Source organism: Gopherus evgoodei, chromosome 2 (assembly GCF_007399415.2).
Source record: "Gopherus evgoodei ecotype Sinaloan lineage chromosome 2, rGopEvg1_v1.p, whole genome shotgun sequence".
Taxonomy (NCBI): domain Eukaryota; kingdom Metazoa; phylum Chordata; order Testudines; family Testudinidae; genus Gopherus; species Gopherus evgoodei.
The window spans coordinates 281,686,033-281,709,060 of NC_044323.1; the positions used below are offsets into that span (position 1 = coordinate 281,686,033).

At 41.0% G+C, this 23,028-nt stretch overlaps 1 protein-coding gene across 2 annotated transcripts in view; it reads left to right on the forward strand.

Moving 5' to 3' along the window:
• Positions 1 to 23,028, forward strand: part of TG (thyroglobulin) — a 211,619-nt gene that overhangs the window by 60,798 nt on the left and 127,793 nt on the right. For both annotated transcript variants that reach the window (XM_030553857.1, XM_030553858.1), the window contains exons 21-29: positions 508 to 657; positions 1,984 to 2,154; positions 8,306 to 8,428; positions 10,839 to 10,954; positions 11,972 to 12,080; positions 14,154 to 14,351; positions 17,934 to 18,101; positions 20,322 to 20,387; positions 22,139 to 22,219. In XM_030553857.1, coding sequence (XP_030409717.1) covers positions 508 to 657; positions 1,984 to 2,154; positions 8,306 to 8,428; positions 10,839 to 10,954; positions 11,972 to 12,080; positions 14,154 to 14,351; positions 17,934 to 18,101; positions 20,322 to 20,387; positions 22,139 to 22,219 — 1,182 coding nt within the window. The remainder of the gene's footprint in view (positions 1 to 507; positions 658 to 1,983; positions 2,155 to 8,305; positions 8,429 to 10,838; positions 10,955 to 11,971; positions 12,081 to 14,153; positions 14,352 to 17,933; positions 18,102 to 20,321; positions 20,388 to 22,138; positions 22,220 to 23,028) is intronic.

Here is a 23,028-nt window from a genome sequence, read left to right on the forward strand (position 1 = left end):
TCCCTCCCTCTCTCTCAACAGGGGAGGGTTTAAAAAGGTCTCAGGCAGCCCTTAGTTGGAATCAGCTGATCCTAACTGACCTCAGGTAATTCCCTCCCAGCTGATTCTAATTGATCTCTGGTAACCCTCTTCTCAGCTGAACCTGACTGACGTGTAGTCACCCCTCCTCAGTTGATAGGGAGGAGGGCCTTTAACCTTCTGGGACTGTTTTCTACCCCCTCCCTGCAGCTGTCTGTCCTGAGTTTACCACACATCTGAATTAGGATCCTGGTCTAGAATCTCTGAATTCCAGTCACTGGAGGCTTTAGGTGAACATTTTAAGTGGGACAAGGTTGATAAACCCTCCTAAGGTGCACATGTGCTCATCAAGGTCTTGCTCCAAAACCCATTGAAGTCAATAGTAAGTCTACTGCAGCTGTGTTCTGCTTATGAACATGTGTATGGATGTCTGAAATGGTAAAGTTTCCGTTGAATTCTATAGAACTAATAATATTTTTTTTTCTGTAGTTGTTTGTCCTTCAGGCAGCTACTTTCAGAATGATGAATGCATTCCGTGTCCTTCTGGGTTCTATCAATTTCAGACAGGAAGCTCCTCCTGCATCAGGTGTCCTGTGGGAAAAACTACCATCTCCGTTGGAGCTTTCATTGCTGATCATTGTAAGTGCCCTGATCATCATCAGTATCTACTTGGTGAAAGCTTTTGAGCTTTCATGGAGCAATTTTTCAGGTCTGGGCTTACTCTCTCTCACCAACAGAAATTACTCTAACAAAAGATATTACCCCACCTGCCTCAGCTCACCTAACTAAAGGAGGGACCTAACTAAAACTTTGCCTTGATAACTATGTCCTTCTGTAGCACAACTTGTGCTCATAAGGCAGGGATCAATATACTTAGTAATTTGTATACTAGTAAAATCAACCTGAATTGTGTCTGTTGGCCCATAGACCTATGAAAATAAAGGCAATGATGCCTAAAAGAATGCACAGTTTAAATCCCTCCGTTTGTTTTCAGATTTCTTTGATACTCTTAGCTAATTGGACTATACCAATTTTTGAATAATAATAATAATAATAATAATAATAATAATATAAAAAAAGCCAACCATACTCTTAAATATATGGGTCTGCCCTCTGTAGGTTAATTTCCTCCTAGTGCAGTGGACCAGAGCAAAGCATATGCACTGCTTAAATCCCACTAAAGCCATTTTCTGAAGTAGAAGGTGAGATTCAGCAGCACATTGGCCCAGTGCTGGCCCTTTGTATAGGGATAAATTTTATGCCTTTGGATTTATTCCCCTTTCTCCTCTAGAGTGCTGTCTCTTTAAAAAAGTGCTGAGGATTTGCTGGGCTGGGTATGGGGAGAAGAGTGAATCCTGACTGCCATTATGGATTTGTTCATTTTGTGGAGTGGAGGAGACCTTTGATCACCTCTGAATCCTTAAAAGCTCCAATTAGCACTGGGAAAAGCATCTTCAAATATAAAGCAAAGCTCTTTATAATTTAGGAATATCTGGGAGAACTTGGTTATCCAAGAACAGGGAAATAAAAAAAATAGCTGAAGCAAATTGGTTTGGTGAGATCTTGTGGCTCCTTATTATTGTTCTTGATATTTCAGCTTCCCTTTGTAATTAGCACTGCACAAACACACGAAAACATGCTTCCTTCTCTGAAGAACTTCCCTGTGCTGTAGGATCTTAAGGGACCCATAGGCCCACCATAAGCTCTCTATGGCAGGGACTGTGTTTTTGTTCTGTATTTGTACATGGTCCATGACTAGAGCTCTTAGGCTCTACCACAATGCAAATAACAATTAAAATAATTTAAAGTGGTGGAAAGGCAGCTGGGAAATGCTCACTGTAAATGACATGAGAAAGCCCTCGCCTTCAGGCAGTAAAGCATCCATTTCTTCTAGAATACCTTTGTTCTACTCATACACTGAATGCAAGATACATCATTATCCAACTTTTCCTTTTCATGTGACAGGTATCACAGATTGTCAGAGAAATTGGCAGGGTTTACAGTGCAGTGAAGATGGACAGTATAGACCTTCCCAGTCTGATCCCATCACTAAGAAATCCTTCTGTGCTGATAGTCTTGGAATGACACTGGACTGGACTGAAACAGACCACCCATTGACAGATTCCCAGTGCCTAGGTAGGTATCAGAAAAATAATTGCACTCACTTTGATCCTATGCAAGTAACTTCTCCTTAACAAAATTCTGGTTTCTAAGGACAGCTGAGTCTGAAAGGTTATGAGAATTCACTTAACTGAAAATCTGGTCTTTTCCTCATCCCACATGCCTGCCATTCTCCTTGCTGGTGAGTTTATTTACTAGACTGGAGAAAACATTAATTTTGAAAGGGAAGTGGGTAAAGTATGTTCATAGGTACCCTTGGATAATTGACAAATTGTTTGTATGATCATTTCTTGCTCTCTTTCTGGTGGAGTCATTACAGTATAATGTAGCAGGACCAGGGCAGAGCGAAGGATTTCCTAATGTAAACAGCACTCATGGTTGTTCTCATAAGACCTGCTCTGTAGTGTTAGACAAATGAACACATTGTCACTGTTTAGTATTAGATTTTGGTACCCTTGCTCATATTGTGTAGTGCCTTATTCCATGAGTGATCCCAGGTAAATCAGGGGACTGGACTCCAGCATGAGTCAGGTTATTTTAATCTGTCCCTTAATGATTAATAATTAGATTTTTAAGTGATATTTTAAAAGTTATTTCTAAATGTTGCTTTATTGCCAAGATACTAAACTATGGCCGCAGACTAGATTTTATACAGCATCCAGAGCAGTGGAACAGGAATCTCAGACCTAAAATGAAATAAAACAGAGTGTCACTAAGTAAAGCTAGGAGACAGTCCATTCAAAGTTCAGAGACAGGGTAGGGAAAAGCAGCATTTCAACACGCTAATCATACTGTATATAAAGAGATGCTAATAACTACAGGAAATAATCCATTACACAACCCAAAACTTGTTTGGGGTCATTTGCAGTCATGTTCCTCAGCCAGAAAACTTGTACTTTCCCCTCAATCAAAGAGATCAGTCCAGCCTATAATTCTGTAACTCTAGGCTTTCTCGTGCCATCAATGATGCAATTAATGAGGACCACTAGTTAAAAAGTGATGGCATGGTATTGTCTTCTACCAGTAATTTGGTAACACATTTTTAGTGTGTGTTGAATGAAAGATGTATGAAGTGAAGATTTTCGGTAGTAAAGGAATTGACAGAGAATTTCATAGAAACATAGGGCTGGAAGGGACCTCGAGAGGTCATCTAGTCCAGTCCCCTGCACTCCTTGCAGGACTAAGTATTATCTAGACCGAGGTGGCCAACCTGAGCCTGAGAAGAAGCCAGAATTTACCAAGGTGCGTTGCCAAAGAGCCACAGGAATACGTCAGCAGCTCCCCCACCCCGCTCCCAGCGCCTCCCACTGGCAACCCTGCTGATCAGCGCCTCACTCTTCCTCCCTGCACCTCCTGATCAGCTGTTTCATGGTGTGCAGGAGGCTCTGTGGGGGAGTGGAAGGAGCGACGGCATGGCATGGCATGGCATGGCAGGCTCAGGGGAGGGGGCAGGAAGGGGTGGAGTGGGGGCAGAGCCTGTGGCAGAGCCAGGGGTTGAGCAGTGAGCACCCCCCCAGCACATTGGAAAGTTAGCGCCTGTAGCTCCAGCCCTGGAGTTTGTGCCTATACAAGAAGCCGCATACTAACTTCTGAAAAGCTGCAGGTTGGCCACCTCTGATCTAGACCATCCCTGACAGGTGTTTGTCCAATCTGCTCTTAAAAATTTCCAATGATGCAGAGTCTGCAACCTCCCTAGGCAATTTTATTCCAGGGCTTAACCACCCTAACAGCTAGGAAGCTTTTCCTAATGTCCAACCTAAACCTCCCTTGCTGCAATTTCAGCCCATTGCTTCTTGTTCTATCCTCAGAGGTTAAAAAGAGCAATTTTTCTCCCTCCTCCTTGTAACAACCTTTTGTGTACTTGAAATCTGTTATCATGTCCCCTCTCAGTCTTCTCTTCTCCAGACTAAACAAACCCAGTTTTTTTCAATCTTTCCTCATAGGTCATGTGTTCTAGACCTTTAATTATTTTTGTTGCTCTTTTCTGCACTTCCTCCAATTTGTCCACATCTTTCCTGAAATGTGGTGCTATTTTCAGCCCTGCAGCCCAAGCCTTGCAACCCTGAGTCAACTGACCTGGGCTCAGACTTGGTGAGGCAGGTTTTTCTTTGTGGTGTAGAAATACCCTCATACACCTAGACAGTGATAAAATCACCGCTGCTTTAGCAGTTCTGATGCCATCCAGTAGAGGCCAGTAGCTGATATGCATCTAGCCTTACACATTATCAGCTAGGAGAGCTGCCTAATTTTTTTCAAATTTCAAAATGCTGATACTTCAAAACTTTAAAATTTAGGGGAAATGTCATGGAATTTTCACAAAATCTTCCTGATTTTTAATTCACTCTAGAACTTGTTGATTTTTTTTACAAAATTCAACCATATTTTGCATTTCAAAAAATTCAGATTTTTTTTAATCGAAAATATGGGTGCTTTTACTTTTTCCATCCTGACCAGCTCCATTAACTATATTGTAGAATGGGATATAACAGTGTAATCTGGGGTGGCTGATCTTGCTTTTAGAGGAGATGGATAATGGAAGGGGATGGGATAAGATTGATCCAATAGCTCTTCTCTCTTTCTAAGCTATCTTTCTTCTGAGGAAAAAAATCTCTGTCTTAAAATAGAAAGTGATAAATTATAACAAAATCTGGGCCCACCCGGGGTGTCCTCACTGTCACTATGTTGCAAACCAGGGGCATTCAGAATTGTATAGCAACAGCATGGATAGATTCTACATCTTCCTCTGCCAAGAGTAAAGATCCCTATCTTTTGAGCTAAAGAAGCAGCTTTATGAACAGTTATCAGAACAGGGCCTATGATACACAGCTGTGCAGTTCTATTTCCATCCCTCCAGTGATGAACAACCAATAGCAAATTCATTAATGTTAGGGCAGGTTAAACATTTTTTATTGTGCATTTTTTTGACAGAAAATATATTTCTGAAAAAAACAACAACAAAGTTTTCAGTTTTCAACGTTTTTTGTTTATTTCAAAATTTTTCATGGGACAAAATATTTAATTTTTAAAAACATTTTTGTGTCTAGGTTTTTTTGTCCCACTACCTCCTAAATTTTTTTTTACCCTCTTCCTTTTCCTGTGGAATTTTTTATTTATTTATTTATTTTTACGAAAATGGGAAGCTCCTTCCCCAAGGAAAAAGTCATTAAAAAAACCTCAAACATTTTCATCCAAACATGAAAAGCCTTAATGAACATTTTCAAACAAAATTTTAAAAAGTAGTGGATTTTGACTTTTTCCTGAAAATTGAAATCTGTTTGAGTTTTTTTGTTTTTGTTTATTTTTTAAACAGACCTAATGACGACACTCATTCAGCCTGTGTATTTGAACAGAAGGAATTAACTGTTCTGCAGGGAATGTTTTTGGCATTGTGCTTTAAGGAGGAAAACTTTTCTCCCTCCATCTTAGCCCCCCTAATCCCCTGCCTTTCAAACCTCTTCTCAATCTAGTTAAAGAGCCGGATTTTTTGTTGTGTGTGTTACATTTTTGGCTTACTCCTTTGTTCTTTCCAAGCGGAAAATGATGGTTTTATCAAAAGCACCTGTTGACTCAGCTTTGACAACAACAAACATTTGTTGTCAATTAGCACTGGCTGTTTTGCTTTAAGAGGACAAATGATTGTTTTAAAAATTGATCCTTAGCTTTTATTCTGTGGCTTATCCAGAAGTTTCTGGGCAAAAGCTCTGCTTTTGGATCCTGGTATAATATCTCCTCTTCACTAGTCCACTCTGGTGTGCAAGGGAATGAGAGCTGAGCTTGCAGCTACTCCATGCACAGAGCAACAGGGGCTGAATCAAGCCCAGGATGCCTGGTCACTCTGATTGTGTCAGACTCAGGGGAGGCTCTATTGACAATCAGTCTGAAACCTCCCCTCAGGTGGTGATCCGCCGAGGAGAGGGGTTGGTCAGGCCACCTGGGTGATGCTGCTGGGGCTCAGTTCGTTCTCTGAACTTCTGGAGAGACCTTAGGGGATACTGTGGGCCAGAAGTCAATGCCGCTGTACTGATTTACACCCTCTGAGGATATCTCCTCACTCCCACCCCATTGGAAACCCAAAGGGAGGATACATTTCACCAGGTCACAGGGTATTAGCTGGCATGAGAACCAGACTATAATTTAAACCACTTGGAGCTGTGGTCTGCCCCCTGCCCCCTTGTCCAGTGACTGCAGGATTTGCAAGGATCCAAGAAGTGAAGTTTCTGCTCTCTCCAAATCTTTGCATGTTGGTCTAATTTCTACTCTTAGTGACGCTAAGGTAAATCTGTAGTAACTCTATAATCCTTAGTGGAATGGATTTAGTTCAGATTTATACTGGTGTGTCTGAGAGCAGAATTTGCTTCATTGCCTTTGTGTTTCATGTCATTGCATCACAAGAAATGAGTAAAAACATCAGTAACAGCACTTTTCAATCTACCCCATCCAAGGGTTTTGCCAACCTGCTGATGACTTTTCTTCTAACATCACTCTCTCCATTTAGCTAGTATTCCTGTATTGTAATAGAATCTCTGTTAATGACCAAAGAAAGTCAGGATATTCCACACAGATTTCCACATTCAGTTTTCCGTTGCTTCAGAACTTGCTGTTGTACTGGCGACCATTTCTGGGATATTTGCTTTAGCAAAATGGCTCTGTCCAGCAAAATGTTTTGGACTCTTGTTTCCATGACAAGATTGTATTGTTTGGAGTTGTTATATGTCCAGCATCACTAATTAAATTGTCTTGTTTTCCTTTCCTCCTATCAAGGACAAATATAACAATCATATTTTATTTTAGGGTTGTGTTCAGTTGGAGGAAAAGAAAGGAAGCATTTATTTCTCACTTTTCCATCTACATGGGAATAAATCTGGCTTTGATGAACTAAAAGCTACCAGCTTTGGAGGGATGCTATCCAGGGCTTTCTTTTTCCCCATTTTAAAAAAATTCAAAAGTGAATTTATGACTATGAAAAGTGATAAACTGGCACTGCTCTAGACTTCAACCACTGATTTACAGCACAAGCACATCTCTCACCTCGAGGGGCCTGGATAGGTCCATCAAAGGCTACTTGCCAAGATGGGCAGGGACGGCATCCCTAGCCTCTGTTTGCCAGAAGCTGGGAATGAACGACAGAGGATGGATCACTTGATGGTTTCCTGTTCTGTTCATTCCCTCTGAAGCACTAGGCGTTGGCCACTGTCGGAAGACAGGATACTGGGCTGGATGAACCTTTGGTCTGACCCAGTATGGCCGTTCTTACGTTCTTATGACCTTCACTCAGAGAGAAGGTAGCTCCCTTTCTATGTATCCTTAAACATCAGAGAATAAAAACAGGGAAGGTGCCTGGTTCTCTGGTGGGTCCCATTGCATGCTAAGGACAACATTCAGATATGACTCATAAAGTATTGTAAATTAATCTCACACTAAATTAACTTGGGCTCAGTTAAATTTTGACTTTACTGACTGATGTGTAAAGGAAACTAAGCTTACGTGCCAAGGAGACAAAGAGACTTGTAACAAGATCTAAATTAATTAATTATATTCCAGTAACTCCTAGAGGCTCCAAATGAGATTGAGGCCCCATGGTGCTAGACACTGTGTGTGGTGAGACACACTCCTTACCCCAAATAGCTTACACTCAAAGGGGGCTACATTCTTCTCTGTACGTTTGAGGTTTGTCTCAACCAGTGAAAGTGGTCATGTTTACGTTGGGTGGCTGCAGATCCTCCCTACACACAATGTGTCAGTTTAATAACCTTCTCCTTTAACTCCTTCACTCCCTTTTCTCTACTCAGCCCAACAGTAAAATGGATGCTCCTCCCCAAATAGTGCTCACAGTTTGCTTAAACATGAAGATTGAAAAGCAAGAAGTCATCTTTCTTGTCCATTTATGGCCTCGTACTACCACATTCTGCTCCAAATGAAGACCTGGTTCTGAGCATCTAATACTTCACAGGAGGGTTCTGAAATAATTAGTTTGTTTCGGACATTTTTTTTTATTGCTGACTGTTTCACAGAAAACTGATATGGTTTGTTCATTTAACTAATGAATCCTTCCCCCTACATACCTTTAGTTTTCTTTTTTTAAAGTAAAGTCTGTGTTGAGTTTCTCTGGAAACTGAGGCAATGGAAATAACATGCAGGAGACTTGACCATACTGTCTGCCTTTTAGTGCTCAGAAAATTTGAAAGAGTTCCTGAATCCAAACTGATCTACAGTGCAGAAGATGCTAGGATCCTTCGCTCGGAAACTATCCAAGAAGACCCTCAGAGTGCGCTCTTGCAGTGCCTGTCAGGTAAGGGATGGCTCTCAGCAAATCCGTGTGACCTACGGTAGAGGTCACCAAAGAAGACAGCCTTCAAGCACTGAATTTAGTGTTCTGCCTTAGCCTAGCATTGTCTGCCTCGCAGTTCAAATTCACTGTGAGAGGGTTACAGAGAGGATGTCTCTGTCTGTGAACGCACTTTCAATACCATGTGGCCTTGGACAAGCCATCAATGGTCTGACTTTCAGAAATGCTAAACACCCATCATTCCTGTTGACTATGGTTGGACACTGGGTTTTCAGTACCCCTGAAAATCAGGCCACTCACGTCTCTGTACATTGGCTCTGTAACGTACCTATAAAATAGGGAAAAACAATCCTTGTTTACCTCACAGGGACATTGTGAGTTTCAATATTCATACACGATCACCTGTGTTTGCACTGTGAGTAGTCCTTTGGTCACCTCATGTGTACTGACTTTGGGGCTAATTCAAAAGCCATTGAAACCAGCTGGGAATCCTTACATTGATTTTAAAGGCCTTTAGATCAAGCCCTTTTATGTTCAGAAGTGAGGGAGTTAGAAGGCAGAAAGAGATAGGAGAGAGTTTTAAAATCACACAGGAAAGTGAATACAACATCAGTAGTGAGGAGGAGGGGCAAAGAAAGGGAGGGGGGGTGGTTGAGCAGCAAAAAGGACACTGGTCTGGAGACATTTGGCATGTATTTCAGCCCCAGAAAGTGTGATGAGACTAGTCACACAGCTCAGATAGGGAATTCTAACTACTGAAAAAATGTGCCAAACTATTCATGGCTGCTGCACACTATGCATAAAATGTTCATCCAGCAACTTCCAGTAACAGTCTTGCACAAGTCTCTTGTCAGGAAATAAGTGGAGAAAGAAAAAGGGACTAAATTCAGTAGAGAAATAGTTGGCCAGGAATCCTTTGACCAGCTTTGGTTTCTTGAGCAAAGGCCGCAGCACTCTTACAAGCCATACTCATTACATTACATACCTAGTCTCAATCAAGATAGTTTGTCCTCCAGCTCAGTCATGAGTAACTAAAGGCCTAGTCTGTATCCCTGGGAGCAGGTTATCCCATATCTGCCTAGTGCTGGGTTTCATAGATTCATAGACTTAAGGTCAGAAGGGACCATTCTGGTCATCTAGTCTGACCTCCTGCACAATGCAGGCCACAGAATCTTACCCACCCACTCCTGTAACAAATCCCTAAACTATGCCTGAGTTATTGAAGTCCTTAAATCATAATTTAAAGACCTGAAAGTGCAGAGAATCCTCTAGCAAGTGACCCCATGCCTCATGCTGCAGAGGAAGGTGAAAAACCTCCAGGGCCTCTGCCAATCTGCCCCAGAGGAAAATTCCTTCCCGACCCCAAATATGGCGATCAGCTAAACCCTGAGCATGTGGACAAGACTCACTAGCCAGCACCCAGGAAAGAATTCTCTGTAGTAACTCAGATCCCACCCCCATCTAACATCCCATCACAGACAGCGGCTGCTCTAGTTATTTTGGCACCCCAAGCACGGCAGGCAGGCTGCCTTCGGCGGCTTGCCTGCGGGAGGTCCGACTAAGCCGTGGGACCAGCGGACCCTCCGCAGGCAAGCCGCTGAAGGCAGTCTGCATGCCGCCTTTGCAGCAACCGGCAGAGTGCCTCCCGTGGCTTGCCGCCCCAGGCATGCACTTGGCATGCTGGTGCCTGGAGCCGCCCCTGATCACAGATCATTGGGTCTATTCACCTGCTAATAATCAAAGATCAATTAGTTGCCAAAATTAGGCTATCCCATCATACCATCCCCTCCATAAACTTATCAAGCTTAGTCTTGAAGCCAGATATATCTTTTGCTCCCACTACTCCCCTTGAAAGCGTGTTCCAAAACTTCACTCCTCTAATGGTTAGAAACCTTCATCTAATTTCAAGTCTAAACTTCCTAGTGTCCAGTTTCTTGCATCTTCCTCTGCAGCAACTGGAACTGGCCACTGTCGGAGATGGATTACTAGAGACATGGGTGTCTGATCCAGTCTGGAAATTCCTGTTTCTTTTACAGATTGCACTAGTTTAACTAAAGGTGTGATTTTTAAACTGATTTGGCTAAACTACTGCAAAACCTGTGTGGAGACTTAAATCAGTTTGTACCTGGCTTATGTCAATTTAGCTCAAGATGCTTCCTGACCCAATGAAGCTAACTTAGTATAAGCTAAGTTTAAAGTGATTTAAGAGTATCCAAACAGGATTTTGCAGTAGTTTAGTTAAATTGGTATAAACTGATTTCAAAACCTGTTTTAGTTAAACTGGTGCAGTTTGTAGTATGGCTGAGGGCTATCGTTCAAATCCAGTAGGAGGAGTCCATGTGCATACAGAAGCTGGAAACGTGGTGTTGTGTAAATGAAATGGTGAACTTTTACATTTCTTTCATGCTTTCAGACTGTGAGATGGATGAGTCATGTGGATTTGTCACAATATCTGCTCTGGATTCTGAGGTGCTGTGTGAACTGCACAGTGCTGCTGAAACCAACTTCAACTGTATCACTTCTGGACTGGTAAATAATGACAGTTCTTTAAAATGCGTAGCCCAGACAATACCTGAGAGCCAGTATAAGAACCCATTGTGAGAATGCCAGGGAGTTTCCTGACTGTTTAGACATTGTCTTCTATTATGGTAACGGTGAAGTGCTGGCGGGTTAGCAAAGAAATGAGTGAAGGTTTTCCAAAAGTGATTTTTGGGTGTCTCTGTGTTTGGTTGCAACACCTTAAAGAAGCTTGATTTTTAGAAAGTGCTGGACAAACACCCGCTAAAAATCAGGCCCCTTTAAGGAGTCTTGGTTTGAGTACCCTGAAAAGGAGGTACCCAAAATCATTAGTCACTTTTGAACATTTTGGAAACAGTATAGTGCTCTCTAATTCCTGCATCTCTGCCGTGAATAGCATCCGCCCCCCCAATATTGCATCTGAGTAACAGTAAGACAGACAGTGAGATGAATTAACATGTCCAGAGTGTCACTGTGTGTCAGTGGTAGAGTCAGGAATAAAACACAGCAATCCAGGTTTCAAACCCCCAGCACTGCCTGCCCTTATTGCATGTGAAATAAGAAAGCTAATCTTAAATTTGCTGGGACTGCCGCCTATTTTGGTCTTTCCTAGAAGATGTTTGCCTCCCCTGTGCTGATCCGCTACAACTCCAACCAAATCACCATTCACAAACTCCCATTCTTCAAAGATCTAGACTATGCTAACACTGAAACAGATAATTGTGTCAGTTGTCGGATCTTTGTCCATTCCTCCACTCCAGGGTCTGGAGCTAGACGACATTCTGTCACTTTCTTTTGGCAACTCATTGTTTACGAAGCTATGCCACTGTTGTTAATACAGTAGAGTAGCATCAAAGAATCATGCTCTGATCTGATGGAGTTGTGATCAAACAGCAGAACTAGATGGCCCCAGGGAGTTGTGGCAACTGTGAACATTATTTACTAATTCATCATCCTCATTAGCGTGAATAGACTGTATTTTCCCTGCTATGAATTAAAGCACTTTTATATTGTCTCTGTCTGTCTCAGATGAAAGGTGTTATGGGAAATTCTGCTGCCACTAGCATTGCTAATCTTAGCTGCCTGCTTAAAGTGAGGAACCAAGAGAAGGATGAAGTGACTGTGTATCTGAAAAAAGGTAGGTACTGAACCTCCACTGATAGTTCAGTTGTCTAGAAAAGTGAAAAATGGATCCTGCCAACAGTTAAGCCTGGACTCCATGAGGACATGAGTCTTTACAGGGTCAGGCACTGAATAGCAGCATGACAGCTTCAGTCAGTCTTCCAGAACTAACGGATAAAGGTTTTTTGATTCTATTAAGATTTATTTTCTTGTAGTGTGATTTGTAGGTAGGGAGTTTGAGTGGTTTTTTAACCATCCTCTGGGGTGCTGAGCAGGAGTTTAGGATCAGGTGGGTATGTTTCACACCATTAGTTCCTTGTAATGGTAATGTGTGGCTGAGGGTGGAGGGTGAGAGGGCAGGAACAGATGAGAAGAGTAGAAAGGCATTGATCATTCTTGACCTATTTGCTTTGTTCTGTGTTTCTGTATGATGAGGAGTCTTTATTTAGCCTAGGTTTTCTACCTTTTTATTAATTACAGAAATCTGACACATTATAAAGAATCCTATACAAAATTAAAATCTTGTCCTAATTTTTACCCCTTGATAAAACCTTAGATCATTAAAATGGAATTTGCTTTTCACCATTTATTCTCTGTAAATTTGTCATTTCTCTTGGCTTGGGTAGTAACTGGTCAGTTTTTAAACTATTATTACTATGATTAATGAGTATTACTGTAGCAACTCATCCTAGATCAGAACTCCATTGTGCTAGATGTTGTAGAAACACAGACTATTCAGGGGAATGTTCCGATTTTTAAAAAGTTATCAACATTTCAAAAATATCCCCAAAATATTTCTATTGAGATTAGATTTGGCAAAACAATTTTTATAATATCACAATATCAGGGCCTAAAACTCAACATTGTTCATCTTTTCAAGTAACTACAAAGTGTTATAAGAATTATCAATTCCAGTGGCTGAAATTCATAGCAACATGTGGGCAGGCAGAATGTCTATGTTATGTAGTGCCTCATTTCGTATCTCAAGATCAGCTAACGCTCTGTTGAAAGTGTGACTGAAGGTGATTATATCTGAAAGTTTCTAGGATGATTATTTTAATTGTATTATTTCCTTAAATTCTCAGGTCAAGACAGCACAAAGTTAATTATTTTAACAATATAAACGCAAACAAACAAACCCAAAACCCAACAAAAACATATTTTATAGGGCACCTTTGATGCCTTTTCCTTTACAATTTGAGTCAATCTTTAATGTCAAACATGAACATCTAAATTAATCCCACAAAATTTGCACCCACACCTCTTGCTTAAAAATATCCATTTCTATATTCAAAGAGTGCACACACAATCTTGTGGATGCAATTTAAGCACCCCCATTCAAACTGGTCTACCTTAATGTCTCATCAGAAGGAACTCTAGAATCTGCTTGGAGTGGAAATACAGATTTTTCACAAAAACGGAATTCCTTGGCAAAAACATGTTGTATTTGATGTGTCACTTCATTGTGTCCATTGTAGAACTGCATTGTTTGGCTATCTTGGCTCATTTTGACACAAATTGTGATGCTCTTACACTGAGAAATACCTTGATCCCCAGGTAATCTCATTTACTTCAAGAGGACTTACACATAGTGAAAGGTACCATTCAACCACACATTATCATCTGTCCTCTGCATTTTTTGTTCATGTGGGTTCATACTCCTTGCACAAACTCCAAAGCTCAAAACAAACCATCCTAAATGGCAAAGTTCTACTTGGTATGGGTCCAAAACGTCTCCTTTTGCTGGCTTCATTTGATTTCTATCAGAAACCATAAACTGAGCTCAGATTTGCTCAAAATTAAGTCAAGTCCCACTTGAACCTGGGCAGAGACTTCTGCGTTGTATCTTGGTGTTTTAGACTATCTGAGAGTTGAGAGAGATCATAATAGCCTGTATATATAATCCTATTGTTGAACTTAGCCTGAGTTTCAGATTTGTAATGAACCTTAAAGGCCAGAAAGATTTCGCTATGTTGGGCTTTTATTATAAAACATTCAGCCAGCTCAGGTCTGGAGATATTCCATGGCTATTGCTTTGCCTCCTATGCTTGTTGGAACATGCATTTCTTTTTCTTCTTGTTCTGTTCAGGACAAGAATTCACCATGTCTGGTCTCAAGACCTTTGAGCTGATGGATTTTCAGAATGTGCTTTCTGGCGTGTATAGCTCAGTGGTTCTCTCGGCAACTGGCACGTCTTTGACAGATGTTCATCTCTTCTGCCGTCAGGCTTGCAGCCAGGATCCTTGCTGCGATGGTTTTATCCTCAGCCAGGTTGTACTTGATGGAGGTAATCATGTTAAAACTGCAAAGGCAAAAAGCTATCCCATACAATGGGAAACTTAACAAAAGCAAACCACTGGGTGCAATTTATGCCTGTGCAGAGGGTCACTGCTCTGCCTATGTGCCACTTAAGTCTCAATTAAGGCAATAGGATTTAAGTGGCACATAGCCTTTGTCCAGGGGTGAATCTCACTCCATCATGTGGGCAGGCAGAATGTCTAAACACTGGATGCTTATGGTAGTAATCCCCTTTCTGTATTTGTATACATCTTTTAAATGGCATATACTGCAGTAATGAGGCTTGTCAGCAAGGTTGCCAGAAGTGGGTACTTGTTTGTTGATGGGGGAATTAAAATATATATGAAATGTTTAAAATATAAACTGATTACCTTATTCTATGATCAGGAAAAGGAGCTTTTCAACCAGACTTTTTACATCAGGTTATAGTTTCCCAGATACTCCATAATCACTGGAGTCAAACTAGAATGCAGTGAGGTGGATGGAGTGCAAAGACCAACCCATGTGCAAAGGCTATTACCTTGATCAGGGCAGTCTTGTCCATTCTCTCCTCTCATACATTCTCTCACTTGCCTCATCCATCTCCCCTACAGTCCTTCCAAAAGTTAGAATAACAGAGTTTAAGGCCAAAAGGCACCATCAGATCACCTAGTCTGACCTCCTGTATATCACAGGCCACTAACTCAATCCAGCACCCCCACTAAGCGTGGGCACAATCCTGCAAACATGTATCATCCTGTACAGTGCATCTCACTGACTTCAAGACTATCCCAAGTATCTTGGCAAGATCATTGGTTCTTGGTCAATCAGTCAGTTTTATGGTCTTATCTGCTGTATCATCTCTAAGGACTATGCTTACCTGTCATGATGATATTCATTACTCAATGTACATTTCTGTAGCTGTTGCTTGCAAATATAGTGCATCTTGGCTTGGACGCTGGGATATGGTCCAAGAGGTCATACCTTTTGATGTAAATGGTGGTATTCGATCTGGCCCATTTAGTACCAGCACTTAAGCATGTGCTTAACTATAAACCCACATTTAAATCCCATTGACTTAATTAAGTTAAGCATGTGCTGAAGAGCTGTGCCGAATCAGGGCCTCTCTGAGGCATTTGATTTTACATTATTGGTTCTGCAAGAATTGTTCAACTCTTCCTTGTATTTCCAAGCAGTTGATTGTACTTAACAATGGGACTGCTCATGGTTGAAAGTGCTATGAATGGGGTTTGCTCACTGGGACAGGGACAACATGTCTTGAACATTGCTAAAGAATCATGCACTTCTGTAGTTCAACAGATACAAAAAACTGCATTAACAAAACATTATTAAGGTATCAATTCTGCAAAGGACAATATGTATACTTAACTTTAAGCACATGGACGATACCATTGAGTTCAATGGGAATGTTCATAGGTATAAAATTAAATACACCTGTAAGCGCCTGATTTTCCAAGATCAGAGCCTGAGACTGCAGCACTTAAAAATTAGAAAATGCCAGAACTAGGGTTGTCCATGCGATTGTGACTTTACCCCTTGTGCATTATAATACAGTCTTTGATTAGATGGGCTAATACTGTTTTTTCCCACAGAACATCTACATTATTTAGAGCCCAGGATTTATTTATGCCATGTGAAAATTCAGTGCTTTGCAAATCAATGGCTTTGGTTATAAACTTTCCTTCGTGTCTTGAATATCGAAAAAATGTTAGTGTCCCATGAAACAATAAATATGTGAAAGAAAGTAAGTTTTTAAAGGAATCTTGGCTAGCATTTTAGCTACCATTTTTCTGGAACTTTAATTATGTGTATTGTACGCAAAGTCCAATTATTAATGAAAGTCCAATAGAGCATGTTTACCAAGATTGATTTGTTAGCAGTTTTTGGGTGTATTTTTTGTGCAAAATGCCAAGATGAACAACCTTTGATGTTTCTAAATCATTAGTAATATACTGGCAATTTTATTTATGATGTGGTACCGTAAGTATATGTCTGCTCTTTCGGGATTGATACCCTGATATTTGTTTTTCATTTTTACTTCCTATGTTAAACTTCCTGATATATTTCATTGCTTCGTTTTTTTTGGCTCATGCCATTTTAAAATGAGAGCTAGTGGTGCAGACCACGGAATGATGTTACTGTATCGGTTATGAGTCATTCAACAAAGTGGCAGCACAGCAGACCTGATTAACTAAGGTGTAATCCAATATAACTCCAGTGAAGCCATTGGATTTACATCAGCACAAAACTGGAGTAATGCAGGAGTGAATCGGGCCCATTATATTTCTGGTAAGAACAATACAAAACAAAAAGCAACCCATTATAGGTTTGTCCACTTCACATGCATTCATTGTCAGAATGAGTTGGCCTCCCTTTTATGTGTTTAAGGTCTTGCTATCTGAATGTGTGGAAGAGGTTATGAAATGACTGCACATTATGAAGACAGGTTTCAGAGTAGCAGCTGTATTAATCTGTATCAGTAAAAACAATGAATCCTTGTGGCATCTTAGAGACTAACAGATTTCTTTGGGCATAAGCTTATGTCCAAATAAATGTTAGTCTCTAAGGTGCCACAAGGACTCCTCGTTGTTTTTGCACATTATGAAGCTGTCTGGTTACTTGTGATAGCATGCTTGGGTCAATAATGCCTAAAAATCCATGGATCTGACTGGTATTTTTGGTTAAAGATTTAGAGCATTCACTGCTAGTAGGAAATACTTACCTTTACTTAGAAAATGAATTACACCTCTACCCCGATATAACGCTGTCCTCGGGAACCAAAAAATCTTACTGTGTTATAGGTGAAACCACGTTATATTGAACTTGCTTTGATCCACTGGAGCACGCAGCCCTCCCCGCTCTCCCCACCTGGAACACTGCTTTACCGCATTATGGCTGAATTTGTGTTATATCGGGTCGCGTTATATTGGTGTAGAGGTATATTAAAGGACATTTTAAGTATATGTATAATACCTTTATGTCTGAGCCATGAGAGCAACCACAAACCAAGAATGCAATGAGTCTAGATATTATAGAAGTAGATTGGGAGCCAGAATGCCTGGATTCTACATCTGGCCATGCCATTGACTCACGGTATAACTTTTCGGAAGATTTACACCTAAGTTGACTAAATTCCTGTCCAATAAAGCTTTCAAGCACATGCCTAAGTGCTGTATTGGTTCAGGGCCCAAGATTGTAAGACTGCTGAGGCCATGAGTGTGTGTTTCTATGTTTGCTATGAAATGCCTCACACGCAGTTGGGTGTTGTTAATTATTATTCAACGTTATTTGTAAAGTAGGAGGTATTTGTGGGTGCTTAGCATCTCAGAAAACCAGGCTACAAGCTTATATGTCTTAAGCATGAATTTAGGTGTTCAGCTTTAGGCACTCAAATTTGTAAAAATTGGCCCAATTTTCTGAGCACCCCAGTTTAAAAAAGGGATGACACTTACCAGTCTCACTGTGGTGTTGAGGTTTATTTAATGATTACAAAGAGTACTGACACCCTTGCTTGAAAGGTGCAGTGTAAGTATTATTACAAACATGCAATTCTCTCTTCAATTGAATCTAGGTACTATCCTGTGTGGGTTGATGAGCTACCCAGATGTGTTGATCTGCCATAGAAATGACTGGAGTCGAAACTCAAAGCCTGGCGGAGATAGAATTTGTAAAGGGGTGAACTACAATGAAAAAAAGCAGCAGTTTTTATTCAGTCTAGGAGGACAAGAGTTTGCTGGAAGTAAGTAAATAAATTCTTCCATCATAAATTACGTTTGCTAAATTATCCTCTACTCACTGTCCACAAAGACCCTCCAGCCCTTTTCTCTGTTCCACTCAGTGAAAGCTTTCCCTGACTTCAGTGATAGTTTTGCTGGAATAAGGACTACAGGATCTGGCTATGCATGAGCCAAGTGGAATGAATTTAATTGCAATGGGCTTAAATTGCAGCAAGGGCGGTTTAGATTGGACATTAGGAAAAACTTCCTAACTATCAGGGTGGTTAAGCACTGGAATAATTTGACCAGGGAGATTGTGGAATCTCCATTGTTCGAGATTTTTAAGAGCAGATTAAACAAACATCTGTCAGGGATGGTCTAAATAATACTTAGTCCTTGCATGAGTGCAGGGGACTGGACTAGATGATCTCTCGAGGTCCCTTCCAGTCCTACGATTTTGATTCTATGAATTATCCATTAGTCTGGTGCATTTTTATGACTTTACCCACCAGATGGGCCCTTTTACTTTATTGTGGCTACCTGTGTTAATGAAAATGAACAGAGATCAAAACACATTGTTTTACATTCTTCTGCAAGGGCTTTGTTGAACACTTAATTCAAGTCTATTCAAATAAACAGTCTATCTGAAAACAAAGGTAACCATGGTCTCATTTCTACTGTAGTCAATGGATGCTTCCAGATTTCATATGATCTAAAATCTTGGCATAAATTAATTTTATGGCAATTTAATTTTCAAGGTTTGTAAACTCAAAACCATGGTTCATAGCCAAGAGATCCTTTGACTATGCAGTTATGTGTTTTTATTCCTTATTTAGATAGAAAGGTGAAAAGAACCTTAGCAATATGTAAGACAGATACCTTGTGTGGTGTGTTGTCTTGAGGAACTAAAAATTATTATTCAGCTTTTAGAGTTAGATTAAAAAAAATAGAGGCACTGCAACTGCTTGTGTAAATTAATTACACATTTAAAATTATGGGCATGCAGATGCAGCTAGTCAATTGTGTGCACAAAAGTCTTGACTCACTATTCCACGGAAGTGACACCTGAGTAAAAGTGGGGAAGTATAGCAGTGAATCAGTCTCAAAATATGAAATCTCACATTTAAACAGGATAACTGCATGCGCAAACAGATGAGTGTATGCTACTGCTTTTGTGTCCTAAACTGTATATTGATGGTGTTCAGTTGCCAGTTTTTACCCATCACCATGTATCGTGCATATGTAGTTCAGGCACCAGGTTCTGAAAACTTAAACCCAACATTATCACAAGTGTGCACAATTTTAGCTGCCTTCCAGGGGCCTAATTTTTCAGAGGCGTGGATACCAACAATTACCACTTAAATTGAGTGGTGTTATGAATGCTCAGAACCTCTAAAAGTCATCCCGAAATATCTCCGCTTGAGTGGCCAATAATTGGTGAACACTTCTGAAAGTAAGGACCCCAGTACTGCAGCTGGATCTGTCTGGGCAGAGACCCAGGTCCTGTGGAGCTTCACTGAATTCAGTGAGAGACCATATGGGCATGGGGTCTGCTTGCATAGATCCCATTGTAGGATCAGGACCTTGGGACTTAACTTGTCTGCCAAAGATTCACCATGTGTAAAAAGAGAATAATCATGCTTACCTGCCCCTCCCACCTCTTCCCACGGGGGTGCTGTGTAGGTCAGTTGATGTTTCTACAGCATTTTTAAGATAAAAAATGCTAAATATTATAATACAGTCGGTTACCAATGCTTTGACTGGTTAGACAGCATTTAAGATTCTTATTTCAGTACTTAGGTGCTGTATTGATGGGTGCAGTATCAGAATCTATATGGACAGACAGAGAAATGCTGCTTACAGAACTTATGACTTCTCAACCCACGTCGGGTGGAGGTTCTTATATCTTCCTTTACTGCAGTATCTGATCACCTCATACTCTTTAATGTATTTGGTCTCACGACATCCCTTTGAGGTAGGGATGTTCCCCTTTGACAGGCACAGAGAGACATGCGACTTCTCTTGGTTTACACGGGACATCTGTGGCAGCTCAGGGCTCGCCAGACATAGGCTAGCACCCGAGCTACTAGACCATCTTTCCTTCAGTGTCGTTGTTCTGTAAATGTTGTTGCATAGTTGTATTCAGCTTTGGAATGTGGTTTGATATAATTTCCCGCCCTCTCACCATAAACTATTTAATTAATTTGAGCAATTGCACTAATGAACATATCTTTCTTTGTCAGCTGCTGAACTCTCCGAAGAAACGGAAGGAGCCTTCAGCAGCTTTCAGCGTGTTTATCTGTGGAGAGGTGAGTTTTATCCTGCTGTCACTTATAAGAGGTCGGAAAGATAAAATATCAAAAAAAATGGGGGCCACAGTCTCTGCGAGTGTAAACGGAAAAGTCGTTTGACTTTAATGGAGCTGCACCAGCAGAAAATTTGTCCCTAGACCAGAGTCTTTTCTCACCTACAATGGCATGATGCTGGTGTAGAATCAGTGTAAGTAAGAGGTGAATCTGGCCCATTGTTTCTGAAATCTATGCGAGAAGCTATGGAGACACAAGCCATTTATTTCATTGTCAGCCCCTAGATACCACGGTAATTTGGCACTTTGCAAATATCTAGATAGATTTGTTTAATTATCATGACTCATTACAAGCTTCCATTGTTCCCAGTAGATTTACTGCATGAATATTCTAAAACACTTTTTGGCTACCACTCTAGGAATACATAGGCCTGCATGCTTCTAGAGCCTTGGTATTGAATATTTACTGAATATGGATATTTACTGAGTTTAGTGGATTCATTTTGGTTCAGCATGGTGGGATTTTCAAAAGCACCTTAAGGCAGTTCCAGAGCTTTTGAAAATCCAACACTCAGAATATAAGAACTGCCCTATCAGAATAGACAAGTGATCATTCCAATCTTGTGACTGTCTCAACCAGTGGCCAGTGTTTGGCTCTTTAGAGGTAACTGTAAAGCCTCCTGTAGTGTAATTCACATGTGCAGTATATATCACAGAGAGGAATTTCTTCCTAACTCCAGCTGTTGAGCTGCTTGTGCTCTGAAGCATGGGGACTGATACACATAACAGGGGCTAAGTGCAGACACAACTGTTTCATCCTTTAGTGAAACTTACTAAGCTGTTTGCCTAGATAGTAACATTGCACTGTAAAATATTCTTTGTTAACTTGTGTAAAACTCAGTATCAGCAAACTGGGTCATTACAAAAACTAAATCTAATTTCCCTAATACTAATTTCTCCCTACTCTTACTCACACCTTCTTGTCAACTGTCTGTAATGGGCCACTCTTATTACCCTTCAAAAGTTATTTTTCCTCCCTGGTATCCTGCTGTTAATTGATTTATCTTGTTAGACTGACCTCACACTTGGTAAGGCAGTACCCATCCTTTCGAGTATTTATACCTGCTCCTGTATTTTCCACTCCATGCAGCTGATAAAGTGGGTTCTAGCCCATGAAAGCTTATGCCCAAATAAATTTGTTAGTCTCTAAGGTGCCACAAAGGCCTTGGCTACACTGGCGCTTTACAGTGCTGCAACTTTTTCGCTCAGGGGTGTGGAAAAAACACCCCCCTGAGCGCTGCAAGATACAGCGCTGTAAAGCGCCAGTGTAAACAGTGCCCCAGCGCTGGGACCGTGACTCCCAGCACTGCAAGCTAATCCCCACGGGGAGGTGGAGTACCTGCAGCGCTGGGAGAGCTCTCTCCCAGCGCTGGCTCTGCGACCACACTCACACTTCAAAGCGCTGCCATGGCAGTGCTTTGAAGTTTTGAGTGTAGCCATACCCACAGACTCCTTGTTGTTTTTGCTGATACAGACTAACACGGCTACCCCTCTGAAACTTGTTTAAGAACTAAAAGTGAGTGTGTTTCACAGGCGAACTGCAACTGGAATCAATATGAGCTCAAGGGACTATCTTTTTGTTCTGTGTCTGCACAGTATCTAGCACAATTGGGGTCACAGTCCATAACCAGGACTTCTAGGCACTATATTAATACCAATAATACAGAATAATAAATAGCTCTGATTGTGTTCTAGGTTCTGATATGATTACCCGGACGAAATCCTCTGCATGTGATGCTGCTGTTTTACAAACACAGGCCGAGCTAATGTTACCAGGTACTGGGTAGTACTGCAGTAGATGCTGGGTGGTGATGGTGGTGGTTTGTGATGTAAAGGCGGTCAGGCTAGATGATCAGATGGTCCCATCTGGCCTTAAACACTGTGACTGTGAAATAACAAGGGGAAACTTCAGATTTGATATATTTCATGTGACAAACAAGGAGGTGTTTAAGACAGTGTAGGTGAATGCGGAATTTAGCTGCGAGGGCCCGGAACACACAGTGTCAAGCCTACTGTTTTTCTCTTTATTGAAGTACATGCATGGGGAATGAGTAGGTTTGGGCAGATTGGTTCAGACAAAAGAAGAACCCCCCTGAACTTTCTCCCTGGCTTCTCTTCCTTTTTCGTTTTCACGTGTCCCTGCACTTTCATGGCCAGGACAGAAGCAGAAGTGCTGAAATATCAGAGGAGAGCCTGTTCTAATGACAATTGTACAGACTTGGAAGATTTGGCTTCTTCTGATAAGCTTCTGAATGAACGTACTGGTCCATAGTTATGTTGATTTGCGCCAGCTGAGGATCTGGCCCACAGACTTTTGGGAGCTTAATGGAACTAAACCTGAAGTCTGAAACTAGAATCATAGGCCTTTTGTCTGTAGACACCTACTGTTCCAGATTATGCTTTTGGGTAGGCCAGTGTAAATCCAAAGTAATTCAACTGAAGTCACTATAGTTTCTACACAAGTGTAACTGAGAAAAGAATGTGGCCCCTTGATGGCAGAGTTTTGGTTCATCTATACCAAGTTGTAATCCTTCTGTGAAGCTTTGATGAATGTCTATGGGAGATTCAGGTGTGATTTAAGGAAG